Source organism: Schistocerca nitens, chromosome 3 (assembly GCF_023898315.1).
Source record: "Schistocerca nitens isolate TAMUIC-IGC-003100 chromosome 3, iqSchNite1.1, whole genome shotgun sequence".
Lineage (NCBI taxonomy): Eukaryota > Metazoa > Arthropoda > Insecta > Orthoptera > Acrididae > Schistocerca > Schistocerca nitens.
The window spans coordinates 217,967,902-217,993,643 of NC_064616.1; the positions used below are offsets into that span (position 1 = coordinate 217,967,902).

Here is a 25,742-nt window from a genome sequence, read left to right on the forward strand (position 1 = left end):
TCCAGTCAACATTGTCAAAAGCTTTCTCTAAGTCTACAAATGCTAGAAACGTAGGTTTGCTTTTCCTTAATCTTTCTTCTAAGATAAGTCGTAAGGTCAGTATTGCCTCACGTGTTCCAGTATTTCTACGGAATCCAAACTGATCTTCCCCGAGGTCGGCATCTACTAGTTTTTCCATTCATCTGTAAAGAATTCGTGTTAGTATTTTGCAGCTGTGGCTTATTAAACTGATAGTTCGGTAATTGTCACATCTGTCAACACCTGCTTTCTTTGGGATTGGAATTATTATATTCTTCTTGAAGTCTGAGGGTATTTCGCCTGTCTCATACATCTTGCTCACCAGATGGTAGAGTTTTGTCAGAACTGGCTCTCCCAAGGCCGTCAGTAGTTTCAATGGAATGTTGTCTACTCCGGGGGCCTTGTTTCGACTCAGGTCTTTCAGTGCTCTGTCAAACTCTTCACGCAGTATCGTATCTCCCATTTCATCTTGATCTACATCCTCTTCCGTTTCCATAATATTGTCCTCAAGTACAACTCCCTTGTACAGACCCTCTACATACTCCTTCCACCTTTCTGCTTTCCCTTCTTTGCTTAGAACTGGGTTTCCATCTGAGCTCTTGATATTCATACAAGTGGTTCTCTTCTCTCCAAAGGTCTCTTTAATTTTCCTGTAGGCAGTATCTATCTTACCCCTAGTGAGATAAGCCTCTACATCCTTACATTTGTCCTCTAGCCATCCCTGCTTAGCCATTTTGCACTTCCTGTCTATCTCATTTTTGAGACGTTTGTATTCCTTTTTGCCTGCTTCATTTACTGCATTTTTATATTTTCTCCTTTCATCAATTAAATTCAATATTTCTTCTGTTACCCAAGGATTTCTACTAGCCCTCGTCTTTTTACCTACTTGATCCTCTGCTGCCTTCACTACTTCATCCCTCAAAGCTACCCATTGTTCTTCTTCTGTATTTCTTTCCCCCATTCCTGTCAATTGTTCCCTTATGCTCTCCCTGAAACTCTGTACGACCTCTGGTTCTTTCAGTTTATCCAGGTCCCATCTCCTTAAATTCCCACCTTTTTGCAGTTTCTTCAGTTTTAATCTACAGGTCATAACCAATAGATTGTGGTCAGAGTCCACATCTGCCCCTGGAAATGTCTTACAATTTAAAACCTGGTTCCTAAATCTCTGTCTTACCATTATATAATCTATCTGATACCTTTTAGTATCTCCAGGGTTCTTCCATGTATATAACCTTCTATCATGATTCTTAAACCAAGTGTTAGCTATGATTAAGTTGTGCTCTGTGCAAAATTCTATCAGGCAGCTTCCTCTTTCATTTCTTAGCCCCAATCCATATTCACCTACTATGTTTCCTTCTCTCCGTTTTCCTACTACCGAATTCCAGTCACCCATGACTATTAAATTTTCGTCTCCCTTCACTATCTGAATAATTTCTTTTATTTCATCATACATTTCTTCAATTTCTTCATCATCTGCAGAGCTAGTTGGCATATAAACTTGTACTACTGTAGTAGGTGTGGGCTTCGTATCTATCTTGGCCACAATAATGCGTTCACTAAGCTGTTTGTAGTAGCTTACCCGCGTTCCTATTTTCCTATTCATTATTAAACCTACTCCTGCATTACTCCTATTTGACTTTGTGTTTATAACCCTGTAGTCACCTGACCAGAAGTCTTGTTCCTCCCGCCACCGAACTTCACTAATTCCCACAATATCTAACTTTAACCTATCCATTTCCCTTTTCAAATTTTCTAACCTACTTGCCCGATTAAGGGACCTGACATTCCACGCTCCGATCCGTAGAACGCCAGTTTTCTTTCTCCTGATAACGACATCCTCTTGAGTAGTCCCCGCCCGGAGATCCGAATGGGGGACTATTTTACCTCCGGAATATTTTACCCAAGAGGACGCCATCATCATTTAATCACACAGTAAAGCTGCATGCCCTCGGGAAAAATTACGGCCGTAGTTTCCCCTTGCTTTCAGCCGTTCGCAGTACCAGCACAGCAAGGCCGTTTTGGTTAATGTTACAAGGCCAGATCAGTCAATCATCCAGACTGTTGCCCCTGCAACTACTGAAAAGGCTGCTGCCCCTCTTCAGGAACCACACGTTTGTCTGGCCTCTCAACAGATACCCCTCCGTTGTGGTTGTACCTACGGTACGGCTATCTGTATCGCCGAGGCACGCAAGCCTCCCCACCAACGGCAAGGTCCATGGTTCATGGGGGGGGATAACCTCATTATCCACAAACAATTTATTTGAGAATATTTTTTGAATTATTTATTTATTCAAATAATGACCACTTCTGGTATTACTGTGCACTTGATTCAGATATAAAAAGATTTTATTAGTGAAATACAAACAGGTAAACTAGTGCTAAAAAAGTTGTTGTTAAAAAACAAATAAATTCTTTGAATTCTCACCATGCATCATCTGCTCCTAACTTCTCAGTCATTGTGTAGAGGCTTATACAATCCTGGAGAGACAGTCTGGTGTTACTGCGTCGATGGCGCGGCTCGAATGAGTCCACCGACTGAACATCATATTCCTGGTAATACTGCTGTCTGGTATTTTGATTCCATTGAGTGACAATATATTGACCACCTGTATGCCCTGAAACTTATTATTTTTATGCCTTCGACTATTGGATACAACTAATTAAACAAATAGCCCCTCATATATAAATGACTGAATAAACAGAACAGGTACTTGGAAAGTTTTGCAATGTTGGACTCAAGGTGAACAAGCAACAACATGCTTATGTACATATTTCTAACTTGTCCTCACAGGCAAAGGAGCAGCTCAGGCAACCCCTACCATTTTTACATAGCTGTCTATCAGTTAACAACAGACACAGTCACAGTAAAAGAAATTACTGTATAATTTTGTGGGAGTTTTTCTTTAAAACTGATAAAGGAAATGCTTTACATGAACAGACAAGACTGTTCTCAGTGCTCTAGAATATTCAGATGGTTCATTGTATATGATAGGCATAGTTAAACCCTTGATGGTCCTATCTGCTGAAGTTGGCCTCCTCCATAGAACATTTGCTGCAGTACATGAGAGGCGTGCAGGTTATCACCACAAAGAAATCTTTGGACTAGTCTGTACATTCAATTCATTCAAATATTCAAGACCACACTGAAGTATGGAAGCTATTTTTGATGGGCTGGATGGAACATTGTCGCTCATGAAATCTTCAAAATATTAGCAATTAAGGTGCATTTCGCTTTGTGAATAGCACTGTTAGAAGCGCAAAGAACCTAGTTTTATTACCAAATAGTTGCAACAGAGTTTCATGGCAAAACATGGATGCTTGAAGATGAAGGTACACCTGTCACAGTCTGTCAAGAGGGAAATCATAGCTATTTCCATAATCCTGTGAGGATCACAGCGGAAAGTTGCATGAAAAAACCTGTTGATCCTTCATTAAGATGGCCACAATATTAATAAAATTGTACAGGTTACTTAGCTGCAACAGGCTTCCTAGTCATTAAGTGTTACCCACATATAACCTGTCTTTAAACTGAAGAGCAAACAAACTAGTTCTCTCTCTCTCACTACCCCGCTGCATCACAAGGAAAAACTACAAGCTGTTTCACAAACATATACTGACCCTTCCGCAATGCACCTTTCAAACCACAGATGATGCAGAGAGTGTTTATTTCTCACCAAAAGTGTTAACACTACAAGGGATATACAGAACTAGTACCCAATATCTGCAACAAAATAAACACACGCCAACAGAATCTACAAAAATCACCGCATGCTGCAATGCTTTGCAAGAAACTGACTCTTGATCATCCAGTAAAGCAGTTTTAGCATTCTTCTTGGAAAGACCACTTCCCTCACCACAAGTGCTCCTCACTCTAATCTTGCCCCATGTGATAGGGATGAGATGATTATTGCACCCATCTATCTTAACATATTTGGGGGTGGGGGGGCAGGGGGAATTGTTTCAGAAATGGTTCACAATAACTATTCATTAAAAAAATTGGGACTGTATGCAAAACTTTCCTTGCACCTTAAAAGTAGCACTAGCTGTCAATTCACTTATACCACTGAAATCCACACAGCAAACTTGCTCAGTCTGCACCTTGAGATACTTCACTTCAAGGAATTAGTGAAAATAAGTTACAAACACTGTGTCATTTGGTGACAACATGTTTACATTTACTCTGCGAATTAATCAATAGCCCAAAAAAAGAAGTATATCTGAACAGAAATTAAATAATTTTAAAGTAAAATCAAAGCTATCATAAAACTATTTACAATATATCTGCAATTAAATTCATTGCTGGCATCACATAAATTGCTATTCTAAATTATTGCGCTACTTATACAGAACCTGTTTGTGCATGCATGGAGTACATGAATCTGACACTTTCTCATTAGATACTCTTTTGAAACATAACTCTTGTCCTACTGATAATGCGTTTACCTTATTAAAGCACTTGCACAGATCTCCCAATACATGTACAACTAACAATAACATCTGAAACTATGTTGGTTAAACCATGATTCCACCGAAAGACAATATACCACTAAACTATCATCTTCAGTAAGTACCATTTCATGAGCTATCTCAAGTAGAGCCAAAGAGAATAAAACCAGTTTTAAATATTAATGCTACAAATGTACTGTTGCAACAAAGGGCATCCACTGATAGCTTTTACAAAATGTTACTTTACCTTATTGCTGACTATTAACTTTAAACTTGTCCCCCTACACAGACATTTATTTTCCTGTCTGTACTGAACTCTTTGCTGGAGGAAAAATGTGTGTTGTAACATACACTAAATTAATTAAAAAATATTTTTTAGTAGTACTAAATGATACAGTTTCTGGAACTAACCTGGTAATTCAAATGGAACAAGGTCCGCATGTATTTTAAACACAACAGATGTAGTTGCTGGATTGACAACACACAGAGTGAATAGCTGATCTTCAGTGGAATCACCATTGCAAGGTTGGTTAATGTCAGTGTCTTCACTCTGATGTTCTATCAGCTGATTTGATACTACAAATAAGAGCACAGTAACTATTACAACAGGAAAAGTCTAATACCTTGGGTTTAACAATTTATTATAAAAATCTCATAGCACAAACAATTATAGTTATGCATTTGCACAAGTTCCACTCAAATATAAACACACCTATGATGCCTGTTAAAACCTTATGTCTGCCAACAAACTTTTCACAACAATTATACAGCAACAGCATCACGAGTATCTTATGCCACAGGTGTGGCTTGCATCTTGACAGCATAGGTTCTCAGATACGTGACTGGTTTGAAGACTTTTTGAGTTATAGAACCAAGTACATTCTACTTGCAGGGAGTGTTCATCAGAGACAATGATAATGTCAAGAATGCCCCAGGCAAGTGTGCCAGTCTTGCTCCTGTTCTCTACATATGTAAATGTAAATGATCTGTCAGATAGCATAGGTAGCAATCTGGGACTTTGTGCTGTAACTAATAGAAAGAAATGTCCTTGGCTGCCACAAAGCCATGACAGTGATAGGATTCCACACGTGCAGGTGCAAGATCATTGTACAAATAAACTGAGCTGTATTTACAACACAGTAGTTTGCTGATGACACTGTTGTGTATGGAAAAGTGTCACCGAGTGACTGTAGAGAGTACAGTATAACTTGGACAGAATTTCTATTTGGCAGAATGAGTGGCAACTTGCTTTAATGTGGGTAAGTGTAACTTAATGTAAGAGAAATATTTATTTAATGTTCGAATATAATATTAATTGTGTGCTGTTTGCCACAGTCGCATCGATTAAAAATCCAGGCATAACATTGTAACACAAAGTGAAATGGAATGAGCACATAAGGTCAGCTATAGGGGCAGCAAATGGCTGACTACAATATAATGGGAGAGTTCAGGGAAATGTAGCTCACCTACAAAAAACACAGTGTACAGAACGCTTGATAAACCCATTCTTGCACACAACTTGAGTGTTTGGCAACCCCTCCAGATCAGACTACAAATATACACTGAAGCAGCTCACAGAGTTGGGGGCTAGATAGTTACTGGCCAGTTCAATCAGCATTATGGAAATGCTTTATGTATTAAATGGGAATCCTTGGTTGAATTCATCTAATATTTTAGCAAACAGCTATGACGAAGTTTAGAGATGCAGCATTTGCAACAGACTAGGGAATGATTCCATACCCTCCAACATTCTCACATATGTAAGGGCTCTAAGGATAAAATAAGGGAGTTAAGAGCTTGCAAAGAAGTATACATGCAATAATTTTTCCCCTCACTCCATTTGCGAGTGGAACATAAAAGGGAATTATCACCAATGGGACAAAGTACCAACCCGTATGCATGTACAGTGGCTTCAGGATGATGACGATGATGATGATGATGATGATGATGATGATGATTATTATTATTATTATTTTGATACAGGGCACTGCACAGATACCCAAAATATGTTGGACTGAAAATGGCACAACACATACTTCACAGAGTGGTGGATCCTCTTGTGGGAGGAGGAAACTGTGTATTAAAGGGGTATGTCCAATGTGCAGTCTGGTGAGCAGCACTTCCTCCCACTGGTGAGTGTGGCATGAAGTCCGCCACGCCAGTGTGGTCAATTTGAGTAACAGCTGTTTGTTTTCCAGCATCTCCAACTATTCAGTTTCCCGCTGATGCATAATTTGTCTCTCAGATAATGAGGTGATGGCACGAAAGGGGATGGCACATTGATATACACCACCATCCCAACATCTTAATTTGGCTGCTTTCTCAGCTACGTCACTTCCCTGTATCCTGGGGTGCACAGGTACCTAGCAAAAGATTACCTCCTTGCCATGGTATTGGAGCCACTGTATACAGTCGTAGATGAGCTGAATCAAGTGGTCTCTGGGTACATTTTATGGACAGCTTGTAGCACACCAAGCAAGTCTGAACAGACGAGAAACCTTGTACTGTGATGCCTTTGAATCCACTCCAGTGTGATCATCATGCTGCATAAGTCTGCATCATAATTTGTAAATTTTTCCAGAAGATGCACTTTAAAAATGCTATCAGGGAAAACAGTTAACAACCTAGATATTCCTTTGCTGCTATCAATCTGTATAAACAACAATAAAACTATGGTACATACTTAAAATTGAATAAAATACAGTTGTTGGGCATCTGAAGACACCAAGGCACCAATTTGTCCCATACTCAGCTGTGTATTCGGAGGTCTGACATATCCAGATTCATGAAACAGTCAGTAGCACATATCTCAAATGACTTAGTCACATGGGAGTAATTGTTGAACAGCTGCTCAATGTTAGGGTGACTGCCACACTAAATGCCAATGGCTGAGGCAATGCTGAGTTTTTCAGTGCCAGTTGAGCCAAGAGGTTCTGCCAAATCTACAGTGGTGTTCAGCAGCCACTACATACAGACTTTGCAGTGGACTGATCTGAAAGGCTCCAGTCAATATCCAAATGCCTTCATGGTGCCTCTGGCATTTGAGGAAACAGACGAGGTGGTGGCTGACCATGTGATCGAGAGTCTTACCCGCACAACTGGTAAGGACTACACTCCAGTAACTATTAGGACTGGCATTATCCTTGCCTAGTTTCCATACAGAAATTACTATTGATTCCTTCCAAGTGACTCTGTACTGTCAATCATACCAGATCTGATTTAAACAAGATAGGAGCTTGTTTTTGGCTCCACGGCACAGATCACAGAGTATGACACAATCAATCTGATAGGGTCCTTGAGCAGTGTCTGGCTGCAGCAGAGGTAATTCAAATTCCCACATGGAGAGTGGAACATTGTAGATCTCCTCATTACACAAAAAAGCAGAGTCTCCTCATCTTCACTGTCCTATGGGACATCTGAAACCCAGGAGTCTGTCCAGATGATACAGTGATGGTAAAAAAGAGTTCAGCTAAAACCTAAGCCATGTCTTTAGATGCATCCACCAACACTCGTCTCTACAAGGCCATATAGGGGGGTGTACCCTTGCCTGAAATTTGCCTGATTGGGTCCCAAACTAATGCCGTGAAAGTGGACCAACCAATGGAAGTCGTGAATTCCTTTCAGGAGTTCCTCTTCTGTTCTTTTACCTCTTGCCTTGCTTGTGCTCTCACAGACCTGAAGTCACAAAGGTTTTCGGTAGCTGCATGGTGTTTGAATTGCTGCAAAGCCACACACCTGGCTCTGATTGGTGAATGACATTCATCATTCAAGCATGGGACAGGCCATCATATGCAGATGTTGCTACACTGGGTGAATGGAATTAATGACAGCCTGTTAGGTCACACATGTGGTATGGTTCATCATCTCCTAGGTACATTCCTGTTGTTCAAAGAAGGGCTACTGACTTTATCGTAATCAATTTGCACTTGGAAGCATCCATCTTCGTGGTATCCTGTCAACCACTGTCTGAGTCAGTATGTGAATTAATATCGGAAAGTTGTTGATGTAATGCAAATCTGTGGCCACTTCTCACTGAACTGCATCTGAAATAGCTGGGGAGCAAAAACTAATGTCAATGACTGTAGATGACCTTGTAGTTGTAGAAAAGTGTGTTATCTGACCAGAGTTCATATGGCAGATACTATCTAAATGGACAGTTCTGTTGGTTCATCTGCCCACTGCAACTGCTCGTATAGCTGTGGTAAGAGGGACAGGAGAGGAGTCGCACCTGTCTTCAATGAAAACAGCCACCTCAATGTTAGCCCTGTCTCCAGTAACATCACTCTTCCTATATGTGTAGTAACCAGAGTGCGATTTGTGCTTTTACCAGTGGGGGGGATGTCTTAGGGGGTTAGTAGAATTATATATGTTACTAGCTTGGACCGTGGCGTTACGCATGGTTAAACAGCTATTTATAAATAGATGTTAATGCCGAAACTCAGTATTGACGCGTATGCACTATCAGAAAAGCCATCCCTTGTTATATCTTTAAAAGTACATTATAGGTAAAGCTTATTTACAAAATCATCTACATACGGGTACAGATATAAGAGGAGAATTCAAAAAGTAGAGGCACATTTGTGAAAAGTTGTACTTATTCTGATGATAGAAAACTGAAACATATTAATAGTAAGACTTAATAAAAACTTTCAGTGTTCGGTTCCACAAATTTAAATTATATGTAAAGTTTTACTCCAGTGCGTGGGAAATAAACATCCCAGGTTGGGATGCATAAACTAAAACCAGAGGAGGGGATGGTCAAGCAGATGCACAATGGTCTCTCCTGAGCTGGGAGCTGTAATTCTGCCAAATTCAACTGGTACCCATTTAAGTTCTACTGCACTGTGGGAACCATTGATCAGCAAAGGTTGTCCTTTTCCTTCTTCCAAGGCAGCAGTGATTTACCTGAGAGGTCAGGGGGAACGTTAGATGGTGCTCAGCTCTCCAGTTCCTCAACGTGAATAAAAGTATTCTTGACAGTAAAACCATCATCAGAAAGGGAGTGTGCTCACCAATCCAAAGGTTTTGCTGCCGCTCACTTTCACTTTGAATGACTTTTTGTGTGACTTTTTCTTACTTATAGGAGTTTCTTGCACAGGCAGAGACGATGGTTTAGCGAGTTTCTCATAGTGTGCTGCAGTTTGTGGCTAAGGTTCCAAGGCCAACATCAATGGCTTCTGAATGATTTCGGATTCTGCTGTAGCTTTTCCTCCCCACAAGTACACTGACAAGTGCAACTACTCACACTTGCATCTCTGACCTTGCTTTGCGTGGAGGTATCACATTTGGCAACTGGCTTCTTAAGGGCCGAAGCAAAAGAAGTAGCAAACACTGGAGGTTGGATAACTTTGAAAGCTTTTTTAGCTTACCATAGGGTATGTCTCTCTTAACTTTTAACTCCTGAAGTTTCCATTTCTCATTATAAACTCTTCAATTCCTAGACCATACTTGCTAATCCCTGAGCAGCTTATAAATTTTGGAGAAAGTGTACGAGAGTTGCCCAATTTGTGAACTGAACTTTCAAAATAAGGTATTTGACCATTTTCTGGAAATCATCTTACATGCTAATTATGTAATTTTATGCTCATCACATGCTGTTTTCCTCATGACTTTCAGTATTTCAAAGAAATGAAACAAGAAAGATAGAAAGAAAGAAAGAACTGAAATGAAATTCAAATAATCTGAAAGCCTGTTAGAATGTTCCATTTGAGTTACATGATGCCAGTGACATCACTGGCCAACACGCTGCTCCTCTTGTAACAAAGCTCATTTACAGCGATTTCTTGTTTTGAAATTTGTGATTTCGAAAATGGATTGCAAGTGGTTCCTAAAAACTTGTATTTTGAGTGTTCCAAAGAACGAGAAGATGTATAAAATGTGGTTCCAACTTACTCGTAGATATCCAAATGAGATAGTGGTCATGTGAGTTTGTTTTTGTGAGGATCATTCTGATGTAAGTGAACACTCCATATGAACACAATGTCACACGCAGCATAATAGGTAACATGCTGGACTTTCACCACAACATTCGTAAGATCAATCCTCATTCAGTTCGTTCGTTCTCTCTCTCTCTCTCTCTCTCTCTCTCTCTCTCTCTCTCTTTTAGTATGTATTTTCATTTATTAACTTCCTTTTACATGTAATGAATTTGTGATGAATCACAAGGATGGTGTTAAGAAACTTTATTTCATGCCTTACGCAGTTCTTATTCTGGAGATTCTGAGAAATCATTTAATAACTTAAGAGCACATGATTCTTTCCAAACAAGTTGTTGAAGATAATAATTTTCCACTTCCAAGTGTCTCTACTGAGCCTGTTGTAAAGCTGTATGATTCTGACCAAGAGAGGAATCGAGCATTGCTTGGAACCTATGAGGAATTATCGTAAGACCAGGGCGTTATGATAAAATGAAAATTAGTCTTGCTTAAGGACTTTTAAATCGTAGTGTTTCAGTAACAGTTACGCATACAGTAGAACAACAGATACTTTAAGTCCTGCTGCATTGACTGCGTATTTTTATAGACAAAATTTTCCAGTGGTTTAAATTAATGACCTGGAAGAACAGTAAAACTGCAATATGTAAAGATGTTGAATGAAAATATAATGGTGCTCTGCAGTTTCCCATGTGTTATTACACTGAAAATTTTAAAATTGAGAGAAAGGGCACCTGGAGAACAGTATTAGTTCTGGCAATAATGACAGCAATTAACAATCAGAATTATCTCCTGAATGAAAAATTTTCCATTGTGTCGTATTCTGCAAGCTTCTGCAAGCTTCCACAAGCTGCCCTAGAAAACCTTTCCAGTATGGTCCGAGCAAATAATTCAGTTCCTGAGTCCCTCAGGTGCAAGACAATTCAGTGACTAGAATGAAATTTTCACTCTACAGCGGAGCGTGCGTTGATATGAAACTTCCTGGCAGATTAAAACTGTGTGCCGGACTGAGACTCGAACTCGGGACCTTTGCCTTTCGTGGGCAAGTTCTCTACTGACTGAGCTACCCAAGCACGACTCACGCCCCATCCTCACAGCTTTAATTCCGCCAGTACCTCATCTCCTACCTTCCAAACTTCACAGAAGCTCTCCTGCGAACCTTGCAAAACTAGCACTCCTGAAAGAAAGGATATTGCGGAGACATGGCTTAGCCACAGCCTTGGGGTTGTTTCTAGAATGAAATTTTCACTCTAAAGCGGAGTGTACGCCGATATGAGGTACTGGCGGAATTAAAGTTTGAGGACAGAGCGTGAGTCGTGCTTGGGTAGCTCAGTCGGTAGAGCACTTGCCCACGAAAGGCAAAGGTCCCGAGTTCGAGTCTCGGTCCGGCACACAGTTTTAATCTGCCAGGAAGTTTCATATCAGCGCACACTCTGCTGTAGAGTGAAAATTTTATTCTAGAAACAACCCCAAGGCTGTGGCTAAGCCATGTCTCCGCAATATCCTTTCTTCCAGGAGTGCTAGTTCTGCAAGGTTCGCAGGAGAGCTTCTGTGAAGTTTGGAAGGTAGGAGACGAGGTACTGGCGCAATTAAAGCTGTGAGGACGGGGCGTGAGTCGTGCTTGGGTAGCTCAGTTGGTAGAGCACTTGCCCGCGAAAGGCAAAGGTCCCGAGTTCGAGTCTCGGTCCAGCACACAGTTTTAATCTGCCAGGAAGTTTCAATTCAGTGACTTATTGCTGTGTCACAGTCCTTCTGTCCCAGTCACCATGCAATGCAGTTTGCACATTTCTTATTCCCTGAACATAAAAATATTGGTTGGTGACCATATGTGCGTCAGAGTTTTTGGAAGGTTTCCACAATTGGCGTTCACAAAATTCCTTTCCGTTGTTACACAGAAGTTGAAAATGTGTTTTCCATCACCAAATAACTCAAATGTTTGAAAAAAAAAAGTATGGAAAACACTAGTAACTTTGGCTAACAGTCCTATAAGACACATATAGCTTCGTCCTATTCCTAGCCTGTTATGTCACCAAAGATTCAGATAACAACAGAGCATTCTCAATCACATGACCAAATCTTGAAATTTAATTGCTTTTAAGCTTTAATTGCATAAAAATAACAGATGTTTTGTGAGAATATTGACTGAAAATGCTATTTGAATGTTACAATCATTCAGAACAACAACAATAAAAACCATATTTTTAACAATTAAAAAGAGCCTATTTTCACATGTAGCCCTCCCATTACATGTGATAGCAGTATGACTAAATCTTTTGAAATCTTAAGCATGGATTTGGGTTGGGAACCAATGGTCAAACCTTAAGACAGATATAGCCTGCGTGTATATGTTCAGGTAATTCTGGAAGCAGCACACGAAAGATGATTTCAGTTAGGTTATATGCTAATGATGCAAAGGTAAAGCAATCAGATCAAATCATGCCACAGCTATCTAGGTCCAGACTTTGACAGTGACCATGCACTTGTGTTAGCCAAGTGTAACATTTAAATTTAAAAGAACCAAGAGCTTTATCACAAAGATCTGGAGAGTAGAATGACTGAAAGAAGAAGCAATAAATATGGATTTTGAAGAAAGAACCAATAAAAGAGCTAGTGGAAATGATGAGCTAGTGCACTGGAATACTATCAAGATGGGGATAATAGAAGCAACAAATGAGGTTTTAGGAACAAGAAAACTAAAACCCAGAAAACTTTGGATGCCTGCTGAAATGTGAATGTAACAGAAAATGACAAGAATGGGCTGATGGAAAGGAAAACCAGGTTGGAAGGCTTAAGGGGGTGAACAAAAAGAGAAGATTGTTAACACTTAGAAGCCAATGCCCGTAAAAATATGGGTGCGCCTGACCAGCCTGAAAGTCCGATGCCCGTAATTTTACGGGCACGTATGCTCGATCTTCCCCTTCCTTCCTTTACATGTTTGTAGGGCCCCCAATGGTCTGGGAGGCACAGCAGAGGCTATAGTTGAAGTATTTGACACTAGATGGTGCGGGCATGCTGGACAAGGGAGAACCACTCCTTCTTTCTTCCTTTCTTTTTTTTTGTGAGGCTTTGCGAGAGGGAATATTCTGCCGCATGCGGGCTCAGTTGTGTCGTCATGGGGAAGTGTGGTTTGACAGAATATAAAGTCGCTCGTGAGTTATCACCTGAGTTTGAAGAAATTGATGTTGATTTTTCGGAGGATGATGATTTGCTTGATTCTGATGATGACATAGACTATATTCAAGAAGAAGGATCTGAGTCTTCTGCTAAGGAATGAAGATAACAGAACACACATTATTTTTATTCAGATTTCAATTGAAAGAGCTTTCAATGCGTAACTACTGTAGTAAGTGATTTTATTTGCAAATACTAGTTTTATGGTAGATTCAGACGAGGAGAGTGAACGTCAAAGTTCTTCAGATTTTTCAATAAGGGTAATGTCATTACTATAACAAAAACCATTTAAGAGTTGTTGTAAATTAAAATACGCTAAAAACAGCTAGGCCTTGTGGTAGAGCTTCACGCGCTATGGCTCGGGGCCCCAAATGTTAAAGGAAATACAGAAAACAGAAAAATAAAATTTATTGGACATGTCATCAGACACAGCACCTTCATCATTAATATTCTGAAAGGAAAGTGCTGGGAAAGAAAGGACAAGGATAGCCTAGAATGAAGAATCTGGAAGGCATCAAGAAGAGGGCAGGATGTGACAGTTACTAACATGAACAGCCAATGACAGAAGAGAGTGGTTACATTGACAAGACATTAGCCTTTAGAATATGTATGGATATAATTCTGGAATGCTGAAGATTAGAATAAAAGAAGCAGTTGGTCCCAATGTGCCATTGACTCTCCTCATATAGTTCTGAACTTCCATGACACCCACATTTTTCCATTCTTCACATAACTACTCAGGGTCCAGCTTTATTACAACGGAGTAGGTAACAATGCCTTTACAGAAGTTAAAGGTGTTATGCACCTCAGCCACAACAGGGTGATCAGGGAACACCTTGTATCCCAGAAGCTTAGATACATACTTAGTGTGACGTGGCAGTTTCAACTAAGAATGTTTTGTTACAGTCATTTAATACTTCCTCCAGACCCCAGCAATAAACTTTGTGAATATAGAAAGGACTTCTCAAAGGCTCCCTATGCTCTCTTTTTTATGATAAAAATGTTATGGCTGACTAGCACACCGTTACTGTAATTCTCAGACTACTACTCGGGCTGACAAACCGACCGAACTTTCTTTTGTTCAGTGGGTGCAGATACTAGCTGACAGTACACCCGTCACTTCAGGAGCACATGTGAGCTGAGTCTGTTCCATAGGGATCCCACAAGCCGTTTGAGAAACAAATATCGACTCGGGCAGATACCTGCATGCTTGAGCAAGCCTTATGCAACTGGGAGGGGGTTGAGAGGAGGGGGGCAGTTACCCCAGAGCTTGCCCACTTGAGATTATTTTACTTCAGCAGCCATTCACTCTATCAGCACAAAGCACACATTGAGGTTGAAGGTTTTTTTTAATAGAGGTGTGCATCTTTCTCACAGTCCAGGCTGCAAAGCCTAGGCCCCCAATCTCTGAAACACACAATGCTCCATCGCTGTGTCTAACGATGGTCCCTGAAGCATGTGTAGAATTTATGGCAGCAGCAGCAACAGCAGCAGCAGCAGCTGCTGCTGCTGCTGCAGAAGTACTACTACTACTACTAGTAGTAGTAGTAGTAGTAGTATGATAGCATTGGCCAGCCCTCAGATCGAGAAATTCTGGGCCATCACACCAGTACCCAACCACTGCTGGCAGAGCTCCATGGGAAAAAACAGCCCTTCATTCCGTAGGTTGTGGGTCACTCCTCATCAGGGCCCTCACCTGATGCCTATCCAGCTTGGGTGGCCTTGCCAGTAATAGGCTACTGCTGGCATAGTCCTCAGTGTCACTGATGTACGCATATCCTCCCGTCGAGCACTGAAGGTACCTACAATAAGGCGGCGTTCCCAGGGAGGGATTGGCTTCTGGAGTAGATATGTAGTGGATCGGTGCATAAGATCATAGCATTTTTTTTGTAAGTTTAATAAAAACACCAGACACACACAACAGAGTTTATATACATCAATAATATATTCTCCTTCACTATTTACAACAGTCTGCCAAGACTGGGGTAACTTTTTGATTGCCCAACTGTACAAATCGAAACAATGGCTGCAATCAAGTTCTTGCTAACACTATTTTCGTAGTTTCTGTAAAACTTTTAAAAATATATGACCCTTCCAAGATTCGAACATGTAAACTCCTAAACAGCAGCTGAATGCACTATCTGTTGCGCCACGCAATGCCTACCAGATGCAGTACCTCTGCTGAGTGCTTTCTACAAAGGAAATCAGCACTAAGTTTTGCCAAGGATAATTCTGTTGTCCTGTGGGTCATAGCTCATGACTGATAATCAACAATCTAGTTAAAATATATGGACCCATTTGCGAAAATTGTAGAATTCCTTAGTTTTGAGCGAGTTTAATGGCGCTGCAGACAGCAGCGAAAAGAGTGTCTGTCATTGCACATATCACCGCTGGGAGCATAAACACATCAACTTTCGCAAGGCCTCCACTATCAGTGTTCACAAAATTCCTTCCCATTGTTACTTAAAAAGTGTAATCGCATTGTCCATCATTAAATCACTAAACTGTTTGAAGTAAAAGTGCATAAAAACCTGGTAACTTTGGCTAAAGGTCCTAAGACACATGTATGACTGTCTTATTCCTAGCTTATGGCATCATCAGAGTACCAGCGAATAACAGACTGTTTTCAATCACATGACCAAGTCTTGATATTTAATGATTTTTTAAGCTTTAATTACATAAAAATAACAGATATTTTGTGAGAATATTGACCATAAATGCTATATAAATGTTATACTCAATCCAAACAATATTTTTAGCACAGGAAAATAGTCTATTGCACCAGTTGCCTGTAGGCACAGAGGATGACCTCAAAAGCAAAGCAACAGGAGTCACTGGTGCCAATATAAGCCACAACTTCAACACCTAAAATTTGAGCTCTCAGTAACTAACAAACCCCTAACCCGGTGTGCCTGCCTGGACCCTGCTGAAGAAGCAGCCACATGTCCACTCGTTCTGAACTATAGATAAAAATCTTGAGTACTGCTCATGATAGGAAGCACTGTGCCTGAGGCATCAATAACTAGATATACAGTGACACACATGAATGGTGACATAAGGGACGATAACTATTCACTGTATAGATGAAAACACACACACACACACACACACACACACACACACCGTGCCCCATTAAACAATTAGAAAGTGATGGATGGTTTATTGCCTTAATGAATGTGTATCTACCTATGTTATACTGTATGTGAATAAATATTTGTATATGACCTGCCATCAGATTTCATTAACTTCTGCCTGTATGGAATTGTGGCAAATATACCACCAGGGGTATACAGATACCACCATCAACATGAAATGTATTCCACATATAAAATGGCATACAGCCTTATTTGGCTTTTAACACACATCTACCAATATGTGCTGCCATTAATCAGCCCAAGAAACTTTTCTATATCTTTCACAAATTAAATTGTGGCATTCCCACATCCATGTTAGTCATTATGTCCCGCAGATCACAGTCAACAAAGTATAGGTGGTTATTTTCTTCAATTAGGTGCTAATATAAACCTCTGCTGCTCTCTTCTTGCCAGGAGCTTAATTTTTCAAAGGGAAAGGGCCTGTTTTCATCCCCTAAGTGATTATGGAAATGTAAGTTTGACTGTGCCAATGACCTTGCACTGTTAACACCAGTTCCTGTCAGATCACCGAAGTTGAGTACTGTTGTGCTTAGCTTGCACTTTGATGTGTAACCGTCCAGTCTGCCGACTGCTGTTGGCAAAGCGGGGTGCACTCACTCTTTGTGAGGCAAACTGAGGAGCTACTTGATTGAGGATCAGGCATCCAGTGACGCCTATAGGCTGAGGATGACAAGGTGGTTGGTAAGTACCGTTGGGGTCTCTTCAAGACCGGTTCAGAAGGAGTTTAGTTTAGCTTTTAAGTTTGACTGTATGGACTTCAGAAAGTTATGTGTCATCCCGAACAAAGACCCTTGGATAACAAGAGTGGCACATTGTAAGAAGTGAGTAAATGTTCTGGGTCTCCTGCAAAAACAGTTCTGCTGCTGTATAGATAACATGTGCAACACTGTGTACAAACGCAGTGGCACGATAACTGGAAACTTTCTCCAAACTCTAAGTACATGGGACAGTATGATTCTTGTGGGCAAAACATCTAAATTGCACACATACTCACCATGAAGTTCTGGCTGTATATGGACCAAATGCAATGTTGTGTCCAGCCATAGTGAAATAGTGGCAAAAATTTGACCAAGGCAGAACATACATGGGTGATGCTGATTGGGAAGTCCGGATCTTGCACTCTGTGATTTCCATCTTTTCAGCAAGCCAAAAGAACATCTGCGGTGGGTGTCAGGGTGGGGATGTGTGGTGGTGGGGGGTGGTGGTGGTGGTGGTGGTGGTAAGTTCCTATGGGACCAAACTGCTGAGATCATCAGTTCCCAGGCTTACACACTACATCACTAACTTACACTAAGGACAACGGACAACACACACACCCATGCCTGAGGGAGGACTCGGGGGAGGGGGGGGGGAGAGGGGGGGGGGGACTGGAGAGGGGGGACTGGAGGGGGGGGGGCCTTTCCTACGGTGGTTCCCTGACCAAGGAGAGGAAATGAACGATTTGTAGAACATTCAGAACAATTTTTACAGAAACTTGATGACTACGTTAAAAAATAGAGTCATGTATACATTCACTTTGAGGTATAGTGCAGCATTCAATAAAAGTTACTTAGCCTGCCATAATTATGTGTAGGTAACTTTTTGAAGTCTCCTCGTAAACAAAGTACGATGGAGAGCTCACGAATAACACATCAATGAGGTGGCAGTAATAGCAACAATAGATGTGTGGTGAGAAAAGAAACATTTAGTTTTCATACACCCTTCAGAAAGAAAATACTCAATAATTCATCATACTGAGCTAAATAAATATCAGCCTAATTTGTAACAAATATTTTTCTACTAAATTATGTTTGAAATGATCAATACTTGCCTGAATTTGACTCCTCGTCAACACTGAGCCTATGAAGCCTGTTATCATTTTGTGACACCAAGAAAGGAGTTAACTTCTCAATTATGGCATCATATAACACAGCATGAGAAATTTGATCCTTTGGTAATGTCACAATTATAGGAATTCCAAATAGCTGACTAAAATTAAATGTTTGATTTGGGTTATATTCCCACATACAGACTGGAATCATTATCGAATTGGAATTGTTCCTATCTGGTACTTCGTATCTGCAACATAACAGATTTAAATATTTTTAAGTATGAGTAAAATATTTTATTATCTACAGTACATCAAAATATACAGAATAACATAATCAAATATTATATTTCTTGAATCAATAAAAATACAATACTACTTATTATTATTAAAAAAACAGCAAAGGTAAAAGAACACTATGATAAAAATATTGGTACCGTATCCGCAATATATCCACCAAAAGCTAAGAGTGTAAAGCAGTGACTTGGAAAACTCAAATGTGAATTAGGAAAGTGTAGCAGAAGCTAATGAAAAATGTAATTATATTATTTAAAAAAGTAATAAATAGATGTTATTCAATTATACAAATGACAGAATCAGCTATAACAGAATTTTGTATATCTAATTTTGTCTAAGAGGTGGTGACATATGAATTGTTCGTCAGATCCTGTGTAGAAGTTCAGTCGTGGTGCAGTTCTAAGGATTTCATTTCTTTATTGTGGAATTCTGTTTCCGTAAGGTTCTTTTGGGACACAACTTGAAATAATTTCTGATATGCATTTTTCTTTTGTGTAACTCACTTATTATTTCACTTCCCAGAAGTACACACTTTTAACATAACTTCTGGACAGAATGCACAATTTATATTATACATAATACGAGGTGACATTACCTCCCATTTCCATATGCACTAACTGACAATTCATCACTGGCAGTCTGTGACAACTGCCTGGGCTCCACAACGACAATAAGCAGAGCTCAGCTCAGAGATATACCTAGCTTATTCAAAGACTAGTCGTAATTCATTCTTAACCCGTGACAGCACTGTTTTTCTGGCATCCTCACACTCAAGTTGAATACATCTATATGTTATTTCAGATTATTTAATTTAATTACATTTCATTGAGAGAATAAAAGCAATTAAAAGAAGTATTGAATAGATAATTTGTCCTTCAGGTCCAGATAATTATTTCTTGTCACTGCAACCTACAGTCCCACTTCAAAAGCACACAAATAATACGTTTCCACAGCTAAAAGTATGAAAGGCAGTAAATCAACTGAAATACACACTTTATAACAAAAATTTCATTTCCGATCAAAATTAGCTTTGACAATTTCCTGTTACCCACAAACTTCTCTGTAATGTGCTGCTAGAGAACTACCATGAAAATGTTCCGTAAGTTTGTTCTTGATGCAGAAGATACGTTTCAGGACTTTTTACTTGAAGTTCTAATGCCAAAGATAAATTAATGGTAGAAACATACCTACACTAAATACACCTTAACAAGCTGAAAGTAAACTATGTTTCCTCTTAGTGATGCACATAATTTTCACTCAGCTACCTGATCTCCAACTGTGGAAATTTTATAAAAGTAAGTCTACTCAAAAATGCTTCTTTTTCATAATGACAAATCTGTAAGTTGTCTTCTGTACTGAATGTGTTGATCTCTTATCACGCAACAATAAGTTCCCTCCTCTCCTAGCTGTCGAAAAATGGCATCCTGTTTTTGCTGGAGACAGTGAAAATTGCTTTGAAATATTATCAAAGTTCAACTATCACTACACCACCTATAATTGTTGGAATAATGATTGGTCTATCCCTATGAAAAACTTAACATGTTCCAGCGGCACTATTTTAGTTCCTAATATGGTACAAGTTCATAGGTGAGTTCTGTAACTCACTTTTGACACTCCTAGTGGCATGTAGTGTCAAATCTTGCAAACTAGACAGGTCCTCCTGTCCAGTCTAATCCGCTTCCTGCTGGGAAATGCCGTAATTGCGATGGGTGCACTTCCTGGTGCATCCGGTCCTCTGTCCAGGGCATCAGGTAAATGTGGGACACCGTAGCGAATGGACACATGTCTAATGGAAAAGCACGCCTTGTGCACTTTGTAAGGTATTATGAGAATACACATATTTTGATACCAAAGATTATGTTTTTGTAATTCATTTGAGTGGATAGAAGGGGATGATAGTCAGTCCTCCTGTACGGTAAACATACTAAAGCAGGACCAGAGGCCCACAAGCAAACTGCATTCATGTTTTCACCTTCCTCTGTGTTCAGAGACATGTGTTTGCTGATGGTTAATGTGTCTTGTTGAACTCCAAACATGAGGAACACAAACACAGATGATGCCAATCGTCATGTTTGTGAGGACACTTGCTCCAGCCAAAACTTCGCCAGAAGCAGACGGTGTTGGCTACCATCTTCTGTGATGTCATCTCCTGCTCCTGTCGAAGCTTCAATATTGCAGTGCCATCTGCCAGTATCCGTGACATCACTGCTGTTCCGCCCATGTCAACCACAACCAGGTAAGTCCAACTGTTGGCTGCCTGTTACCATCTGCCTATTCCCAAAATTGATTCTTGTGAGAGGGCAAAATTGGCCATACAGAGAGGAGTCAAAAAGGCCACCATGAGGGAGTTTTGTGCTCACTGCAGACAGTGCTAGGCACTGAAATGCTGGGATCAAAACTGAGCAGTCTGATGTTGATTAACACTGATTTTGAGTTGTCTCAAGCACACCTGGAAGTAAGGACAGGGTAGAATTCAAGCCAGAAGCCAGATCAATGGGCAGAGCTGGAATTTTTGAAAAGAATGTAGTCACTGTATTCTGTAGAAAGCAACAGCACACAGACCTTAAAACTGCCACACAATATGTATTGTACCACACGCGTCAAAAATATTTGTGAGAGTACTTCACCAAAGAATGGAAGAGAAAATTGAAAGATTGTGGCAAGGAAATATATGTTGCATTTGCAGTTTTGGAAAATGATTTTGATAATATGGAATAAAATGTTTTCTGTTCTTAGGTAATGTGGTGTCAATTACAGAGGGAGAAGAGTAATTTAACTCTCTTCATGTGAAGCAGGCTGGGGTAGTCAGTGCTGAAAAAATGATAAATAATAACAGAACCTATAAAGGTATAGGGCAAGGTTGCTCATTGTCACCATATAAATTTGTACATAGAAGAGGCAATTATGGAAATAATAGACTGTCTTGTGGGAGTAGCTTATCATGGCAGAAACAAGCAAGATAAAATTTGCTGATAACATGGCAATAGGCACTGCAACTGAAGAGAAATCAAGTTTGGTTCCTAATGAAATGGAGTATTTACTAACTGGTGGTTATAATATGCACATAAACACAGTAGTGGCTGGCGATCATGTGCTAATGTGCAACATTACACTGTAAATCATCACACTAAAATTATGTCACTTATCTTCAAATGCAAGCCAAATGCCATTTCTCTTTGAATGCATGCTGGTATGCAAATAAAATGGACAAAAACATGTTTTGTAATGCGCTGCCCTCAGTTGCCTGAGACTGCAGTCACGTGTGTGTGTGTGTGTGTGTGTGTGTGTGTGTGTGTGTGTGTGTGTGTGTGTGTGTGTGTGTGTCTTCTAATTTTTGACAAAGACCTTACTGGCCGAAGGCTATACTTGTGACAGCCTTTTTTGTTGTGCCTATCTGTGACTCAGCACCTCCACTATATGGTGAGTGGCAACTTTCTTTTTCACAATAGTGTTGACTATAAGATGAAGTATTTTCCCAAATTTTTCACTCAAAAAAATACAGGATTGTCTTATATTCACTGATTAAGCTATTGCTGCTGAGGTCAATCTCCTTACATTGTTTAATGGATTAATATAGGGGTTGTTTAACATTTGCAGATGAAGCTTTGGCTATCTAGGTTTCGTACAAATTTATTTTGAATAATCCTGAAGGGTAAAGCTCCGCAGATGAGTCATGCATTTGAATAGGCTTGAGACTTCCTGATATGCTGAAGTGCTTTATACAGCATTGACGTTGCTCGAACAATCACGTGACATTTGACTTGTGGTGCTGGTGCAAGAGATTCACGAGAAACTATGAACTAGCCACTACTACAATCTAACACTCTGCTTAAAAACTGATAATTTTATGAAGCACAGGAGTATTTGAACAGGTTTACAATAAAAGTTCTCATTCATGTATGGATACCATATACATACGTTTATTCTGCTATTTAATTAAAAGTAACATTCAAAGACGAAAATCTTGTACTTCAAAAACCATTAGTTGATTCTGAACCAAAGTCAGTATTTTGCAGAGTTATGAGAAACTGTAATGATTTTCCAAGTGGACTGCAAATGACAAATTCGGTCACTGGTCTCACATTAGAATATTGGCGAAAAATGTTACAAGCTTTAGAACAAGATTATGACAATCTGATGAAATGAGCAAGAAAATTAATCCAGAATTAACTGTCTAACAAATGAAAATACATCACATTAAATTGACTGCAACTGTTATCGCAAGAATAAATTACAGCAGAAAGGCCTGTTGTGGAGATAGCACCAACATATGTCACTAGATGGTGGGACAAGTGAAAGTTAGAGGATTGGACTGAATCATAAGTGCGAACTTTTATTTGTGTATTAGTTACTGTTGTTACGTAAGACCTGCAGCCTAAAATATATTGCCATCCATGTTCCACTGTTGCTCAAGTACAGCATTACAGAACGCGGAGGAACAGTGACACCAGCTTATCTGAGAACTGCGATGAGCGTGGGGGGAGGGGAGTATTGAGCAGACAGCAAATTTTGTCACTTAGCAAACCATGTGACTGTATATTGGGTATTTTGGCTTTTTATGAACATGTACCATGTTTGAATTGCACTTTGCCTGAATCCATTTGTACTCAGAATCAAACTGACTTTAAAATTTGACAAATTTTCCACAACAGCATACATTTCTGCAGGAGATGCTGAACGTCTACATTGGGGCAGACAATCTGCTTGGAAGTAAGAGACACTGTAACATTCACATGTCAGTATAGAAGCGCAATCCACTGTGATGTCAGGTCCCACGGTAACTAAAATTCCAGAAATCATATATTTGTGAAAACGAAGATAGTGGTCTATAAGTTTCGCACCTGTCCTGTTAGGATGATGATGATTAAAAATAGTGATACCACAGACGACTGGCTAAGTAAACAAAAAATGCAAAAAAGATGTCATCTGCACAAAGTAAACTCAGAGATGGGTGACGTAAAGTATTGTGTGAGCAACATGGCGAATTCTGTACATGATCTGCTAAAGGGGATCTTTTCCAGGAAGGAGAAAGTCAGAGTTAAAGAGATCATTGGACCTATTCCAAACTTAAATTTAAAAAGGGGAAGGCATGGGATGGGGTTCACCGATTTTGCTCGAACTATGCAAATACGAGAACGTAGATGCCCCTTTCAAGTTCCTACAATATTTTGCCTGAATGGTTCACAGGGTAAGGTCAAATGTTCACTAAGTACTTATGAATAGAGTATGAGAGATTTTTTAAGCCGCTCTGGATATACTGATGTCATGGTGCAGTTGTCACGAGCACTGATTGGCAATTCATCAGCTCAGGTTCGACCCCCCTACTACATCATTTTTCCCCCTTTCTTGCAATGTTAAACAATTAATTATAAAACATTTGAACAGTTCAATTTATATATGTAAACTCACTGTATTAAATTTATTTACAATTACTACCTTTTAAGTAAGTGGTGAAACAAAACAAGTATATGAGGAAATTTAATATGGAAGTGTATGACAAGAGTTGGACTTGTAGGAGGAATGTTCGCAATGCACTTTTTTGCTTTCCGTGTCTTTTATTCAGGAACAGTGATGTATGGAGTACAGGGAAGTGGAAGATCTAAGACATATTAATGCATTAACAAAAAACATAGCATAAATCATGAACATATAAAGAACATACTTGAACTTAGTGCATTAGGTGACGCTAATATCGCAACAATGTTAAATTGCACGAATCATGGTGACATAGTGAAACAATCTGTTTTTGTAATATTGTATCACACTGACAAAATTTTGCATGAGCTACTGCTGCATAAACAAAAGAAGATTACCGTAATGACATTCACAGGAAGTGAATACACTGGATGGTTAAGTATTAAACTTTGGCAAGAGACTCATGAAGAGGTGGATAAATTTTGCTATTTTTAAAGTAGAATGGATAATGAAGGAAGAGCTGACAAAGACATTGCAGCAAGGAAAGCACAGGTGCTTCATATAAAAATAAACAGCTACTAACATCTAAAAATGAGGGATGGCATGGGATGACACGCAAATGAGTAAACTCAATATAGCCCTTAATAGTGAACTTACTCTGACTTCCTCCGTGCTTCACAGTAACGAGGCCTGCATATTGAAATCCATAGTACTGGACAGGGCAAGACTATTTTACTGTAGATGACCCATTAGTTGAACTGCAATCTGTGACTTAAATCTAATTCATTCTAAACACTGCCCAATAATTCCCTTGACTGTGTTATGATAGTCAGAAATCCAAAACCTCCTACATATCATAGACAGCAAAAGTTGTGACCCAGCATGAAACAGATATTCATGTACATACATTATGAGGATTTTTATCAAATGATGCTTTGCTGGTATAATTTGATGTTCCTCATTATACAATACCTCAACATTCATTAACTTCCCTCCCACTCAAAAAATACCATCTGCATCAATAAATAAAAAGGAAGACAAAAACTGACCTTTAACAAAGTGAACACACTACCGTACTCACTATGTTGACCAGTGCCAAAGGCCCTTTTGATAGTGTTTTGACATTCTTGTGGGGTAAGTGGTACAGTTATCCTGTATGCTTGTTGCAACCTAGTGTTATTAGCAAACCTCAACGCACAGGCCAAAAACCTGTAAGAAATATTTACACAGCTATTCATCATCAAGTTTAATGACTGACACCAAGCATACTTGCACTTCCAGCCTGGCACTTTTTCTATAGTAAGCAAAGGACAATTGAGGTCACTGTTAGATACCCATGTGGGATCAGACCACCACTGAACAAGTGAGCTCAAAGATGCTGGATCAATAGCACATTATAAGTGATTCGCAGGAGTGTCTTCGGATTTGACATGTCTCCATTTGGGAACTGAACACAGTTCCAGAATTTCAGAGACCGTTGGCAATAAGGGTTTTCCTATG

At 39.6% G+C, this 25,742-nt stretch overlaps 1 protein-coding gene across 4 annotated transcripts in view; it reads right to left on the bottom strand.

Annotated features, from left to right (window-relative positions):
• LOC126248171 (ubiquitin carboxyl-terminal hydrolase 15-like) overlaps positions 1-25,742 on the bottom strand; it is a 181,440-nt gene that overhangs the window by 33,811 nt on the left and 121,887 nt on the right. For 2 of the 4 annotated variants that reach the window (XM_049948935.1, XM_049948934.1), the window contains exons 12-14: positions 18,534-18,781; positions 4,876-5,040; positions 2,444-2,639 (exon numbers count right to left, since the gene is read on the bottom strand). In XM_049948935.1, the coding sequence (XP_049804892.1) occupies positions 2,444-2,639; positions 4,876-5,040; positions 18,534-18,781 (609 nt within the window). The remainder of the gene's footprint in view (positions 1-2,443; positions 2,640-4,875; positions 5,041-18,533; positions 18,782-25,742) is intronic. The other 2 variants (XM_049948937.1, XM_049948936.1) reach the window with 2 other exon arrangements.